At 55.7% G+C, this 14158-nt stretch overlaps 1 protein-coding gene across 1 annotated transcript; it reads left to right on the forward strand.

Moving 5' to 3' along the window:
- The first annotated feature begins 2959 nt into the window (after window positions 1-2959).
- LAMP5 (lysosomal associated membrane protein family member 5) lies at window positions 2960-13678 on the forward strand. The gene is made up of 6 exons (XM_026064177.1): window positions 2960-3014; window positions 3313-3485; window positions 3824-3955; window positions 4038-4143; window positions 5828-6016; window positions 13500-13678. The coding sequence occupies exons 1-6, from the start codon at window positions 2960-2962 to the stop codon at window positions 13676-13678; spliced, it is 834 nt and encodes a 277-aa protein (XP_025919962.1).
- The last annotated feature ends 480 nt before the right edge of the window (window positions 13679-14158 follow it).

Here is a 14158-nt window from a genome sequence, read left to right on the forward strand (position 1 = left end):
AGTCCGTGTAAAGCCACATGCTCCGAATAGCTGATGTCGTTTTGGCTCATTTGCAGAAAAATGTCCTTAATAGGCTCAGTTCCCTGCTGCTCCTTAGCTGCTCCTGGGACTTGTGTCTCTGGCTGCCCTGTGAGTAATCAGCTGTGCTCTTCCTACATGCCCGGGCGAGGGCGGCATCCCATGAAAGGCTCGGAGGGGTTCCCAAGGAGAGGTGGAAAAAATACTGTAGCATTGCGTTGCCTGGTGGACGCGGAGGGTATCCGCGGCAAGGAAGGCAGCAGCCCGTGCCAAGGGTCTTGATGGGGGTGGCACAGCGCGGGGTCCAGGGCTGTGGCGCAGGGTTGAGAGCCACGGTGTGGGCCACGACACGTGCAGTGCCCTCCTGGGGCGCTCCTCTCCTGCTGGAGGTGGTCACCGCTCCCGGCCGCGAGACCCCTGCCGTGAAATCCGGCTGTTCGGCCCCGGCCACTCTGGCCTGGAGGTGCTCCCGCCGGCAGGGCTGGGCTTCAGGCTGCTTCTTCCCTCCCTAGAGACTCCCTTGCTGAGGATCTGTGGGGCCTGTACACCCCCCCCCCCGCCCCCAGCAGAGAGGGAGGAAATGCAGGTGCCAGTTTTACCGAGAATAAACGGGATTTCCCAAATCGGGTCTGCTGCAGGGCAGGATACCCCTGGAGAGGGCCGGGCCAGGGCAGCCCTCCTTGCCAAGAGGGAGAGGAGCAGCGAGGAGGGCTTGCAGCTTTTGTACACCTCACTCTTTCTACCCGAAATGCCATTGGCGTCAGGCCAGGCTGTGGTGCCTGTGCACCAAGCACCCCGTACTTGGTAGGGGCAAACTCTTCCTTATGTACCGGGCCCAGGTCTCCAGTGCCGTGCTGCCACGCGGCATGGGTCGCCCAGTGTGGGCTCACCTGGCATCACCAAAGGCCTTGCTGGTGTGCAACCCCAAGACCTGGCCCTCCCCAGCAGCAGCAAAGGGGACCTGGCATCTTAGGGACCCCAGTCCGACTGTCACTGGAGATATATGCCTTGCAACCACCTCTAGAAATCTTTTTAAAATAGCTTGGCTTTGGTTTGGGGCTTGGGGATGTTTTTTTTTTTAATCTTTGCTGGGAGGGGAGCTTGGTGCCAGCCTCCCCTGAGCCAGCGCAGGCATGGCGCCTGGCCGCAGCAGCCCGCAAAGCTCTGCACAGTAGCGTGGCCTCCAGCCGGGTGCCCGGGGTGCCCTCAGGGTGGCAGCTGCCATACAGGGTCTGGGCGTCACATGGGCACACAGAAAACGTGCCGGTTAGCCCTAAACATGGTGCCTCAGTTCTGTCCCTTGCGCTCCGGCCCCCTGCCCACAGGCCCTGCTGCTGGCACGCGCAAGGCAGCTCGGTGAGCTCTCCCTCGTGGGCTGCCGCAGCCCGATTTACCGAGGCTCTTGAATCCTGACGTCTTCCCGGAGGCCTGCGGCTCCCCTCGGTGCCCAGCTACGGAGCAGTGTGGAGGAGCCGGTTTAGCTCTCCACCTAGACGCGGCCTATATTGCGGTAAAGCAGCTCGTCAGCCCTTTCGGGAGCATGCTTGCCTTGTTGTGTTATGACATCTTAAGATCTCAAGTGTGTTGATGGCCTTTTACAAAAGGATGCAGGTTTTGCTCCTGACCTTCTTGCTACATAAAAATAGCTGCGCGTTTCCTCCTAAATTAACACACTAAGCAGCTGTTCGTCTTCAACGAAATTGCTAACGATCCATGAGCAGCTAGCGTTGGACTAGATAACCCCTCCTCCATAGCAGACCCAGCCGTAAAATGTCCTGTTTTATTGGCTTGTCTCCTTCTCTGGCAGCAGTGGCATTACCGGGGGAACTGCAATGGTTTTGCAAAAGCAGCTGTCCAACACGATGGTTAAGAGGGAAGGTTGGGCGTGATGACCTAAAGGATACAAAGAAAGGGGGGGGACCCGGGGGGATCCAGGGGGACCCGGTGCAGCCAGCACTGGCTCAGCGCCCCCGGAGCCCACTGGGGCTGTAGTTGCTGCCGCCCCCTCGGAGCCGGTTTCCTCTGGGGGCCACGGGCCCCACTGAGCCCTTCCCCGCCCGGGGAATATCTGGTCAGGGGGGTTGGATGTTGTGGGGGGTATCTTTGTGTTTGTGTCCCCCCCGTCACTTCCTGACTTTAGCGGCGGAGGCGGTCGGAGAAGCTCCGTGCCCAGCCGCAACCCCAGCCCATCACCTCGCCTCGGGGCTCGGGCGCTGCCGGCCGCCGGCCCTGCCGCCCCCCGCCTTGCACCTGCGGAAACCCGCTGCAGTGGCTGGGGCTTTTCTCTTGGGGTGAAGGCGCATCGGCAGCGGTGGCAGGCGGCCCCCGACCGGTGGCAGGCAGGGAGCGGGCTGAACGCCGGAGCCCAGCTCCGACCTCCGCCGCGGCGGCTCCGCCAGCCCCGTTTGCCAGGCAGAGCCGGGCGCGGGAAGCGGCACCGGTGCATTGCAGGGAGGGCACCGGTGCATTGCAGGGAGGGCAAGCCGTGCATTTCACTGCGGGGCCCCCGGCCGCTTTACGGGGCCGTCGGCGCTCCGCTGCCCCGAGCGGCGAGAGCGGTGGGGTTTCCAGCGGGCTCCTTTCCGCACCGCCCGGAGCAGAGAGGGAGCTGGGGGGGGAAGGTCCCCCTCCTCTCCGCCCTGCCTCCGCGTACTCCCCGTCCCTCGACGTGGGCGCCTTCATCAGCTCCCGCTGGCACGACGTCTCCCCCCTCCTCCTCTCCACACACCCACGCACTCTTCCCCATCCCTCCTCCCCGCCACGCCGCAGCGGAGTGGTTTTGCAGCCTGTGCAGCTCCCAACGAAAAGCGGTGATTTTAATCCTTTTTTTCTTCTTCTTCTTCTTCTTCTTTCTTTCTTTCTCCTCTTCTTTTCCTCCGGAGCGGACCCGCTTGGAGGAAGCCGATCCCGTGGCCGCGCAGCCGCCGGCCGAGCGGGGAGGATGGCCGGGGGGCGCCGCGCTGCCCCGCGCGTCCCGGGACTGCTCCTCCTCTTGCGTGAGTACCGCCAAGCCCGCTCTGTCGCGATACGGAGCCCCGTCGCGATGAGGCGGCCGGTCGCGGTGCAACAGACCCCGCTGCTTAGCGCCGGGTCTATTGCACCGCGGCCGGCTGCCTCATCGCGACTTTCTATCTTGTCGCGACCGGGATGCCCCATCGCGACCGGGTATCTTCTTGCTCTTAAAATAAAGCCGATTAATTCGGSGGGGGGGGGGGGGAAGGCGAGAAAGGGAAGGCAGAAACTCAGGGCAAAGGTCCGCGGGGCCGGTGCCGCTGAGCGCCGCTCTGCCCGCAGACGCCGCCGCCCGCCTGGCCGCCGAGCAAGAAGTTGAGAATCTCTCCGGGCTCTCCCCGAACCCCGAAAAGGACATTTTTGTGGTGCGGGAGAACCGGACGACGTGTCTCATGGCGGAATTTGCCGCGAAGTTCATCGTCCCTTACGACGTGTGGGCCAGCAATTACGTGGATGTGAGTGGAGGGGGCCGGGGCCGGGGTCGGGGCCGGGGCCGGGGCCGGGGCCGGGGCCGGGGCCGGGGCCGGACCGGGCCGGGGAGATGCGGAGGCGGCGGCAGGCGGCCCGCCGCGGCTCGGGGTTGCAGCCCGGCAATCCCGGCGCTCTGGCTGCGCCGCTGCACGTTGCCACGGCAATGCCGGGCTGGGGGGGGGGGGKGGAATCCGCCGGCAGTTTTGGAAAGTCCTCTAGCACCGCCGGAGGCTTTTAGCCCGTGCAAAGCTCTTCCCCGGCGAGGGCCGGGCCGGGGCGGCCGCGCAGCCCGGGCGCCCCCCGAGCCGCGGCGCTTTTGCAGCTGATCACGGAGCAGGCCGAGATACCGCTGTCCCGGGGAGCCGAGATGCGCGGCAAGTGCGGCACCAACGAGTCGGAGCTCGAGATCTCCTGGCTGGACCGAGCTTACACCCTGCGGCTCTTCTTCGTGAAGGTAAGGCGGCTGCCCGGGGCGGGGGGGGGCCGGGCCGGGCCGGGCGCCGCGGCTGACCCCCCCGGCGGCCCGTGTCTCGCAGGAGGGGCACAACACGTCGCGGGGGCCGGAGGCGCTCTGGAGGCTGGCGCGGACCCAGTTCGCCTACGACACCGCCGAGCGCACCTACTTCAAGGACGCCGTCAGCCGTAAGCGCGGCCGCGGCGGGCAGCGGGATTCGGTGGGGCGGCGCGGGGGGGGAGCGAAATCCCGGCGGCGGTGAGGTGGCGGCAGGCATTGCCCGCCCTGGAGGCTTGTTTTTAACTGCCCCCCCCCCCCCCGCAGCCTGTGTGCCAGGCGTCCCGGCCCCCTGTGCCCGCGGGCCCAGGAGTTCGGGGGCAGCCGGGGCTGCGGCGAGCAAGTGCAAGGCGGCAGCTGTGCCGGCCTTGCTGAGATAAATCCGTGTATATCTCTACCCCCTTCCCCCCTCCTCTTTTTTCCTCTGTGATTTTGGGGCAGGAGGATTGCTGCTTTTTGCACACACACACCCCCTCCCCGTCCCCCTCACGCCTCTTCCTCATGCTCCTGCCTCCCTAACCCGCAGCCCCGGCTCAGCCTCTTCGCTATTTCACAGCAGCGTCATGTGGCTTGCGTTGAACTTTGAGGGTTTGAAAAAGATTTGTTGCCTTTCCTGCGGAATCGGCACCTTATTATTTTTTTAAGGTTAATTTTCTCCTTGGTTTCAATGAAAAAAGCGTGCCATTTCCCCAGAAAACACTGAGATCGACATGCACAGCTATATCCTTACACCCCTCTACACCAGAGAGGCTCTTCTTTTCTCGCTAGCTTTGCATGCTCTTGGCTTTTGTTTTGTTTCTACCTCATTTCTCCTCAGAAATGAGTTGTCTTGTGCTGAAAATTGAAATTCTCTCATCAGCAAGTCGTTCTTCAGCAAGATTTTCAAACTTCAGCGTATTACGCGTTTATTATTACATTACGAGTTTATGGCATAAGACACATTGGACATGGAAATGTTTTGCGCCCTAGTGTTTATGTCCCCAACCCGCAATGGCGTATGAGCATCGTACACCCACCGCAAATGGGAAACGGCGATTGCCTTTATGTGATGCAGGGTGAGGAACAAAGGGCTGCAGATGAGCAGCGCGGCGAAGGACATCCCTCATTCCACCTTGCCGAGCATGCTTCGGCCTTGGTTTATAAAAATGCTCTTTATGTAATGAGAAAATATTTTCTTGCAATCTATACTTGGGCGAAATGGTCACAGTTTATTTTCAGGCAAGACGTTACGGCCTATTTCGCTCTGTAGTAAGGTCCCCAAATTGCACTGCTCCCTTCCACCTGAATTCAGAGCCCGTGCATAACTGCAGGAATTGTTATTTCTCAAATGTGGAGAGTATGAGTCCGATCTGAAGCTTATATTGGTGTATACATCCACGGGAAGAATTCCATTGACTTTGCGGGCTTTAGAGCAATCCTGTTAAATCAGCACAACTGGTACTGCATAGCCTAGAGGAGCGGTAGAGCCCCGTCTCCCTTTTCTGCACGCCCTAGTCGGCACAGCTGCATGTGCGGCAGCCCCTCGCGGTGCGGTGGGCCCGGCTCTCTCCGCTTACGGATGAATTTCCCTGGAGCTGCTGGAAGTGCCCGGGGTGAGCAAGGCCGGGTGGCGTGGTGGGGTAGCACGAGAAAGCACCTCCCGCTCCACGAGGAGCTGCTGCTTTAAGAGCAGCAGAGTGTACGGCCACCGTGCTGCAAACCCGCCACATCAGCCCGGTGTTCGATTTGTTAGCTTTGCTAATAATTTATTAGTCGTGCCAGTCCACCAGAGGAGGGGAGGGCCTCACTTTTCTCCTGTTTCTGCTCTTTGGACAGCTGGGAAGCACACAGCCAGCTCTCACCGGCTCTCTGCCTTAGTCACCCCCGCTGGCAAGTCCTACGAGTGCCAAGCGCAGCAGACCATTTCCCTTGTCTCAAGTGACCACCAGAAGTCAGTGGAGCTCTTGCTGTCCGAAGTCCGCATTCAGCCCTTTGACATCAGCGCGGATTTTGTCTTCAGTGAAGGTGAGGCGCGAGGTGACGGCCTGCCCCTGCATCCCTGGGCGCTCACGTTCCCAGGGCCTTCAGCGGCCCTGGGGGCACTTTGGTCCCAGCCTTGTTGAAGTGTCGCCTCCTCCTCCCGGTGTGTTGTTAGCGCTCTCACTCCAGCCCCATCAACCGGTTGCCTGCCTTGGTGGTCCCCCAAAGGCCTTCACGAGCTCAGCCCGTTGCCCTGGGGCAGGAGGGGGACAGTGGGGATGAGGTTAAACAACCGTTGGTTAAACAGCTGTGGTTTTGTTAACGTGCGTTGGTTCTCCTTGCGTGTGCGTTGGCTTTTGTAAGGCTTCGCCTAGCCGGGTTGCTAGCAAACCCTGGGGCTGCCTGCTACCTGGAGAGCGTTGCTGGTCTCCTCGCCGTCAGCGCAGGGGCTTTTGGCCCAGCTCCTAAGGCTCCTTTAGGCACTGCTGCATGTTTAGGTCAGACTGGGGCTGCTGCGGGAGAAAACGCTCGCAGTGCACATAGGCTGGCTTTAACGCGATTAACGCACGTAGCACGGGTGAAGGCACAGTAACGGTGACTTCAGCGAGGGACCTTCAGGCACTCTGTGCATTTTCTTGCTTGAGGCGAGAAGTTTCTGCTCTAGTCTCTGTCCTTGTGCTAGGCAGGTTAAAGCTAAATACCCCACCGTGGCCCGTCTCTCCCCTCACGGCAGTGTAGAAGTTGCCGGGAGGTACGTGGGTAGTGGGGGACATATGTGTGGGGAACCGCTTGCGGGAGCACGAGCAGGAGGGAGGCAAGACAAGGATGGAGGCAGCAGCTCAGCAGGAGAAGGCCTTCGAGCCCCACCGGTTTGAGTCTTCTCTGAAATGATGAGCTGCGCACCTTGCAATTTACTTTTAAGAGTCATAAGCACTTGGGAAGAGCCTCGTAGTCTGGACAGGGTGCATCATGGACATGCCTTGCCGGGGAAACACGTGAGGCAGTCAAGTGGGACTCGGGAAAGTCTAATGGGCCCCTTGGCCATGGGCGTCCTCGGTGGCCCGGGGCGCATCGCACTCTCCCCCAGCCCCCAAGGTTTTCTCTCCCCTGCCGTGGGGGAGAGGCGAGCTGCGCAGCGGGGTGAGGATGCCTCCCTGCAGGTCTCGGCGGGGGCTGCGGCAGGCTGGGGGCCGCCCTCACTCCCCGCCGCGTGGCCTGCTGAGAGCAGAGAGAGGGATCACGGTCTGCAGTGAAAATGGCCCGCGATGCTGCGAGGAGCGGCTGTGCTGCATGTGCAGGGCGGGAGAAGCCGGGGACGAGCAGGCACCGCGCTGCCGATGGCTCCTCCGCCTGTCCGGGTGCACGGGGCGCCTCCGATACCACACACGCGGGAGGTTAGGCCTCCTGTAAGGTTTCTTTAACGTTTCGGATAGAAGAAAGCATGAGTTAACCCTCGCTGTCCTCGTCAAAGGGGTAAAGCCGTGGTCTCGCTGCAGTCAGCGGCGACGTTGCTGTGAGTTTGGGTGCAGTAGGAATTTCACCCATGGCATTTCTGTGTGGCTGGATCCAGCTCGCTCTCTAGTCCAGGCAAAATTTCTACTGAGCCAAATTTTGCTTTCTTTTATTCCGTGGAATACCTGGAGTTCCTCCCTGACTTCAGCCTGCATTTTTCCTCAGGTTGAATGAAGCAGTATGAGCGTGTTCACCTGAATTAGGACTTCAAGACTAGTCCCCTTTGCATAGTGCAGTTTTAGTAGATTAATTAACTCCATTATTATTACCCAAACAAGATGCAAATAAAATATGTAATCGCCAAATCTTTCAATAACAAACTAGAAAATGGCAGTGTTATTTTCAAACCTAGCATTAAAAACATGGGGCTTTATTATTTTGCATGTGGGAAATACTTTAAAATGCAATAAAAAAACAACACTTACTACAAAGCCGAGCACTTACTCTCATGACTCACATTCCTCTAAATGATGTAGTAAATATATGCTATTATGTACCCTGGCTCTGGCAGAGCTCTAGACGGCTGAATTACTCACGGCAAAGCCCGTACTGAATGGCGTAGGTTTTATCAGTGGGCACAAATAAGTCCTTTCTCCGTCAAAGTAGCACCATGCATTTTGCATAGGCTACGGGGGAAAAAAGGCAGAATTTCGTGGTTTCTTGCCATTTTGGTTGGCACCGCTTCTTCCTGTCCCTCTTCCTGCGGATCCAGGCTTCCTACACTCGGGAGTGTGACTGTGCTGACCTTGGAGAGTGAGGAAAATATTTAAATATTTAAAGTGTGCGAATCTGGACTCAGTTTTAGCTATCGTGTCTGTGTGATACCAAACCAAACTCAGACTTCATTGCCAAAGGGGCCTACCTGAGTTTTTCATGATATACTCATCTGCTTCTGCTTTCAGGTCATAAGCCTATTTTTCCGTCGTTGTTGTTGTTTGCTTTTTCTTTTTCATCCTGGACGTGATGAGGCCCAGGTTGGCTTAGCGATTGTGAGATGCACGTGGAGAATTCCTCCTTTTGAGGGAAGCGGGGGTTATCTCCTTGTCAAGCTTTGCAGTCGTTTATGTTGTTATTTAATGACAGATTTTTTTTTTTATTTAATTCTGCTGGACGTTAAATAGCAGAGAGCACACAGAGAAGATGGTCAGCAACGCCTGAGGGAGGTCATCGAATAGCGAAGTTTCATGCGCGGCTCTGTCGCTTTTCCCCCAGGAGCATCCCCCCGTCCGCGGACCGGCGTGTGCTCAGCACATGCATAGCAAAACGTGTTTCACACCATCCTTGTGGGGGTTGAGAGTTCCTGCCAACCCTAAATTACAGTAATTTGCCTTCTCCTTTGTGGTTCATTAATTTCCCATTAGGCGAAATTCCTATTAATTGTGAACAGGCTACATAACATTTTAAAATATTTTAGGATAGACAAAGAAACCTCCTAGATCAAAGAGTCTGGGAGAGGCAGGAGAGCTGGTGCTCTTTTGCCACAAAGATACGGTAGGGAAAGGTTTCATCATTAGACCTGACATTCTCCTGGCTGGAATAGACTGAAAAAAAATTGCAGGGCATGATTGCTTTCTTTCTGAATGTTTCAACTCATGTGCTAGAACATCTTTTTGTTAAGACATTGCTTCCAACTGTCAAAAATATGTTTTTTACCTGTTTCAATGTGAGAGCAGCAGGACTTTTTTTTTTTCATTCAAAGCTTGCGAAAAATTGTCTTTTTGCAAAAATGTTTGTGCACATTTTTCACTTTAAAAGATTGGTAAAAGGAGAGCTGAATCAAGAGAACATATGAATCAGAAAGAAGAGCCCCACAGACACTGTCAGTTCTCTTGATTCTAATCAAAACCAAATTTGGGGCAGAAAGGCTGAGCATTAGCCACCCGGCTCTTAGGAGGTCTCACCTCCCGCCGAGCCACCCAAAGGAGGGCCGCATGTTCTCAAGGGTCCTCCACACCAAATAGCTCCTCTTTGCAAGGTGCATGGCCAGGTTTTAAAAAGCACCCAATCTTATTTTTTTCCTTTCTTTTTTTTTTAAGCTGGTCATTTATAAAGACCTGTCTCAAACCCTGTGCTGTCATGCCAGGCACAAGTTCACCAGGCGGCGATGGGTTTTTTTCCGTCTGTTTGGATAGCTGTTGTATCGGTCCTCCTACCTGCAGCTGCTGCCGCTAGTGCGGAAAACCGCTTTCCGATTTTTGTCTGACTGATCCGTTTGTTCCGAGGAAGGGTGCTGAAGCAAGAAAATCTGCCCGTTTCTGGGGTTGTGTAGCCTGGCGCTGGCAGGGCACAAGCACCCGCCACAGGAACCGTGGTGGGACGTGAGCCTGGGTGCCGCGCCGTGCCGGAGGCTCCCTGCTGCTCTTGGGGAAAGGTGCTGAGCCTGGGAGAGGGGGAGCTTCAAGACCCACCAGAACTCCCAGGATCTTTTCACGACGTTAACATTAACCAGGGGCCCTTGTGCGTTGTGGGATGGAGGTGAAACTCGCCCGGTGGCTGCCGGCACAGGCTTGGGGCAGTCGAGCCCCTCCTGGGTGGGTGCCAGGTCCCCCCGTCGTGGCGAGCAGGCAGGAGCGAGGTGGCTCACGGGCCCAGCAAGCGAGGGGGCGCTTGACAGCTGGGATAACCGGGGTGTGGGAAATGGGGACTAGCCATCGCCCTTAGCAATTTAGGCAAGTGCTGCGATCCCCGCGACCTGGAGCAAAGCACTCGGAAAGAGGCGATGGGAAGGGCACTCTGCCCGCAGAGGGCACGGGTTTGAGTGCATCCCAGGGAGGTGGTGCATCCTCCAGCCTGTCGGTGTCGTAGCTGAACGGGCTGCGTCTCTGAGTTTGGCTCTGCCTCGGGCTTCATGTACACCGTTATCCCCCCTGCCTCCCCCTCCCCGCCTCCAGATTTTCCTTCGCTGAGCAACAGGGAATAATCGCAGTTATACTCACGGCGCCACAGTGCTGCAGACCTCAGTGCCTGTAAAGTGCTTTGAACTCTTAGGATGGAAAATGCCGTACGAACGTTAAAAAATATCATTTTTCCCTCTGAGCAATCAGCATGTGTTTGTGCTTGGTGCTCATCCGTGTTTTCTTGCTGGGCCCAGCGTGGCTGCTGTCCGATTCCCAGTGCGGCCTTGGGAGAGTTCGGACCGCGGTGCCCACTCCGCAAGGAGGACTTAGATGTGTCCGTCTAGGAGGGGATGGTGCTCGGAGGGTCGGAGGTGCCTGCAGTGCTGATGGCCTCTGCTGCTGGCAGCGGAGCGCTTTCTGCCTGGCGGCACGCTGGACAGCAACAGGATTTGTGCCTGTGCTACCGGGGACTGCTGGCCTCGCTTTGGAGTCTCCCTGTTGGCTTTTTTGCTGTCGTCATTTTAATCCTCTTTAAGAAGTGGCAGGATAATGAAATATCTTCCTTGGCTGCTTGCAAGAATTGACACCTTTTTGAGTTGTGCCTCGGACACTTAAGTATAGCAGTGGCTTTCTGTGGACGATGAAGTTTTGGCCACGTCCTCTGAAAAAGCGCGTTTTGCACTCGGCAGCCCATGTGTGTTGGGCAAAGCAATGAAACTTCGACTAATGCAAGTAGGTGTTTTGGAGTTAGGGGGCTCTGAGCTGGGTTAGCTAGCTCTTGTTTAAGGAAAGGTGCACGGGCAAACTCTCAACGCTTGAACTGGTGTTTGAGCGTAGGTGGATATTTTCATTTGGGTTTAAACCAGGCTTATTTCAATTTTGTGTAGGATTTAAGCTAAACCGCTTTCCGAGCAAAATAAGCATCCCCGGGAAGAGATGGCGGTGGTTGGGTTGGCAGTGCAAAGCGGCACGTTGGCAAGCCCTGCCCTGCCAGGCCGAGAGGGTAGGGTTGCTCCTCAGACACGAGTCCTTCCTGCAAGAGTGGCTGCTGCTTCCTTATACCCATTTTTTTACATGGTCATTAAGGTCACTGTGACCAGGTAACCTCGGATGCCCTGGGCTGCCCCGTCTGCAGGCGGTGGCCAGGAGCGCCCACCTGCTGCTGTGTCTGCGCCTTGGCGCTACAAGGCTGGTAGGTCTTAATAGCCGAAACTGGAAAGAATTTCATAAAGCTCTGGAAACCAAATTTTGGGAGCTAAATAATAACCAGGAGAGGTTTTTTCCCCCCCTTAACACAAACAAACAAAAAGCCTGCATTGCAGCAATTGCTGAATTGTCTGTAGCACAGTCCTGGTGATTAATCACCCCTCTGGTGAAACAGTAAGGAATTGGAACTGAAAAGGACATTTTTTTAGACTGCATTTCCCGTTCGCTGTTTCTGTTTCGCTTCATTTATGGTTTAAAACACTTCATAACAGAATTCCCGCCCCGTTTTGATGAGCCGCAGCCGTTGCGGGAGCCGGTTGCGCCACTCTGCAGCCCTCGCTCACTCCACGGTCGGTGATGGGAGGCCGGCACGGCGGTGGGAGGCCGGTGCCCTGCTGCTGCAGGGTGTCCCTGCCGCCACCTCCTGGCTGTGCCTGCGGGCCTGGGGATTCGCCCGCTTTTTGCTGCAGGCAGTTAGACTGCAGAGCGTCCTCTTCTAGCGGTTGTGCCAGATCTCTGCGTCTTGCAATCAGCTGCCCAGGGCACCTGTCTGCACCGTCTTTAGCCATGGGGGGAATTAGCATTGCCTTTTGTATGTGGTTGCCTAACACGCAGGGAGTTTTTGTGTGTTTTTTTTTTTTTTTTTTGAATGTAATTAATGTCTTCATTGTTTTCAGCAGGATTTAGAGTACTGTGAAGAAGAAAATCCAGGGCACTGTCCCTCCTTTAGCCCATACTTTTTTTTTCAGGGTTGGCATTTTTCTTCTTTCTGCCCCACCTCGGCACCCTCAGCTCTGCTGTCCTTAGTCATGGACAAGCAGGATTCCTGTGGAAAAAAGTAAAACATGATCGTGTCGTTAATGCCTGTAGTAGAATGTGTAAGCCAAAGGATCCCAAACTGAAATTACCAGAGTAACTTGCTGTCTAGTATTTTCTGACTTTGGTGACCTTGCCTTTGCAAGCTAAATAGCAGTCAAAGTATTTTCCCTTTGTAGCTGTTGTTATTTTCTACAGCAGTGCTGGCGGGGTGTTCCCGTTGCCCTGCTGCGAAGCACGGCACCATCACTGCAGAGAGACGAGCCAGCCCCCGCGGCACTTACAGACCGCCTACGGGACTGAGCTGAAAGCTTTGTGTCTCGCCTGACGCGCAGAGCAGACATACGTTGTTTTGGCTCATCTTCTTGGGAAGCTACAGCTGAAAACACGTGGCCATGGAAGGGCTGAGCTCAGAAAGAACTGCCTTTTTCGGCCACTCTCAGTCTCAGTGAAATCGTGCAGGCTTTGTCCACGACAGGGGTCCCTAGGGCAGACCACCAGCAGGAGTAAATTGATGCAGATTCAAAGTTGAATCTTCTGTTGAAGGTTTGGCTCAGGTTTGGTGGAGAGGTGGGAAAAGCACTGTTAGATCTCAGTCATCTTGCAGATGAGGGAGAGAAAATTATCTTTTAATGATGAACAGGGTAAGTCTGATGTGGAATTATGAATTACTGACATTGAAGCCTCACCTTACCATATTTCTAGTCACTATAACTAAATGAGCAGAGCAGATCTTTAGCCGTGGTCAGGAAGCTTGCAGTTATGCTGTCCCGTCTTCAACCCTGTCATGGTTCTGTTAGTGTGGCAGGGCAGGCTTGAAGAGGAGCTCATGGGCCTGGTAGCGTTTCCTTCCAGGGCAGCAGCTGGCTCGGTAACAGGTATCACCTGCTCCCACCAACCTGGCCTTGGGACGGTGCCTGCAGTTGCCTTCAAAGCAACTGATTTTGTCCCGGGGGCTCCCGAGACGGCTGCTTTGCTCCCTTGCTGCAGAGGCAGATTTTGCTCTGCAGGGACCCCTGGAGTGGTGCCATGATTCATCGCGGGTTGTTTCTTCGGGAAGGCCGTTTCATACTGCGGTGGGAGTTAACATTTGAAACGTCTTATCATTCACTTCTGTCTCTCTCTCTTTCTATTTCCTTTTCTTTCTCTAACTGCAGAACATAAATGCCCAGTGGACCAGCGGGAGCAGTTGGAAGAAACTCTGCCTCTGATTTTGGGTCTGATACTGGGGTTGGTTATTGTGATAACCCTCTGCGTTTACCATATCCACCACAAACTGACAGCCAATCAAGTACAAATTCCTCGAGACAGATCTCAGTACAAACACATGGGATAGATGACAGGATTGAGCAGCCCAAATATTTATCAGGTAGATAAAGCAAAAGCACTTTTTTCTATGGGCGAGGAAACGTTATTGGAGCAAGAGAGGGTATTCACAACACCTAATCTTAGGTATTTCATGGACATACCCAGTTACGGCTGGGCTGCAATATAGTCAGTGGAGAGACCCAGCTGTCTCCACAAGGTGACTTAGAGCATCTAATTTCTGGAGTCTGGCTATTGCCTATGAAAGTGGGTGGTATGAATACCTTCTTAGAGCAACTGGGCCGGTCACATGGAAACAGAAATACTTCACATGCCAAAACACTGGAGGCAAAATTAGCCTCTTTTAGTCCCAAATTAGGACTCTCACCCCCAGTATTTTGCTCTTTGCACGTGTTCAGCCCTCTCTGCTCATGCATGTGCAGGGAGCAGGACTGGGGAGGAGGATCCATCGCACAGACTCCTTCAAGGTCCCCCGACTAGGGAACCCGAA

The sequence above is a fragment of the Apteryx rowi genome, unplaced genomic scaffold (genome assembly GCF_003343035.1).
Source record: "Apteryx rowi isolate R43461 unplaced genomic scaffold, aptRow1 scaffold_21, whole genome shotgun sequence".
NCBI classification, from domain to species: domain Eukaryota; kingdom Metazoa; phylum Chordata; class Aves; order Apterygiformes; family Apterygidae; genus Apteryx; species Apteryx rowi.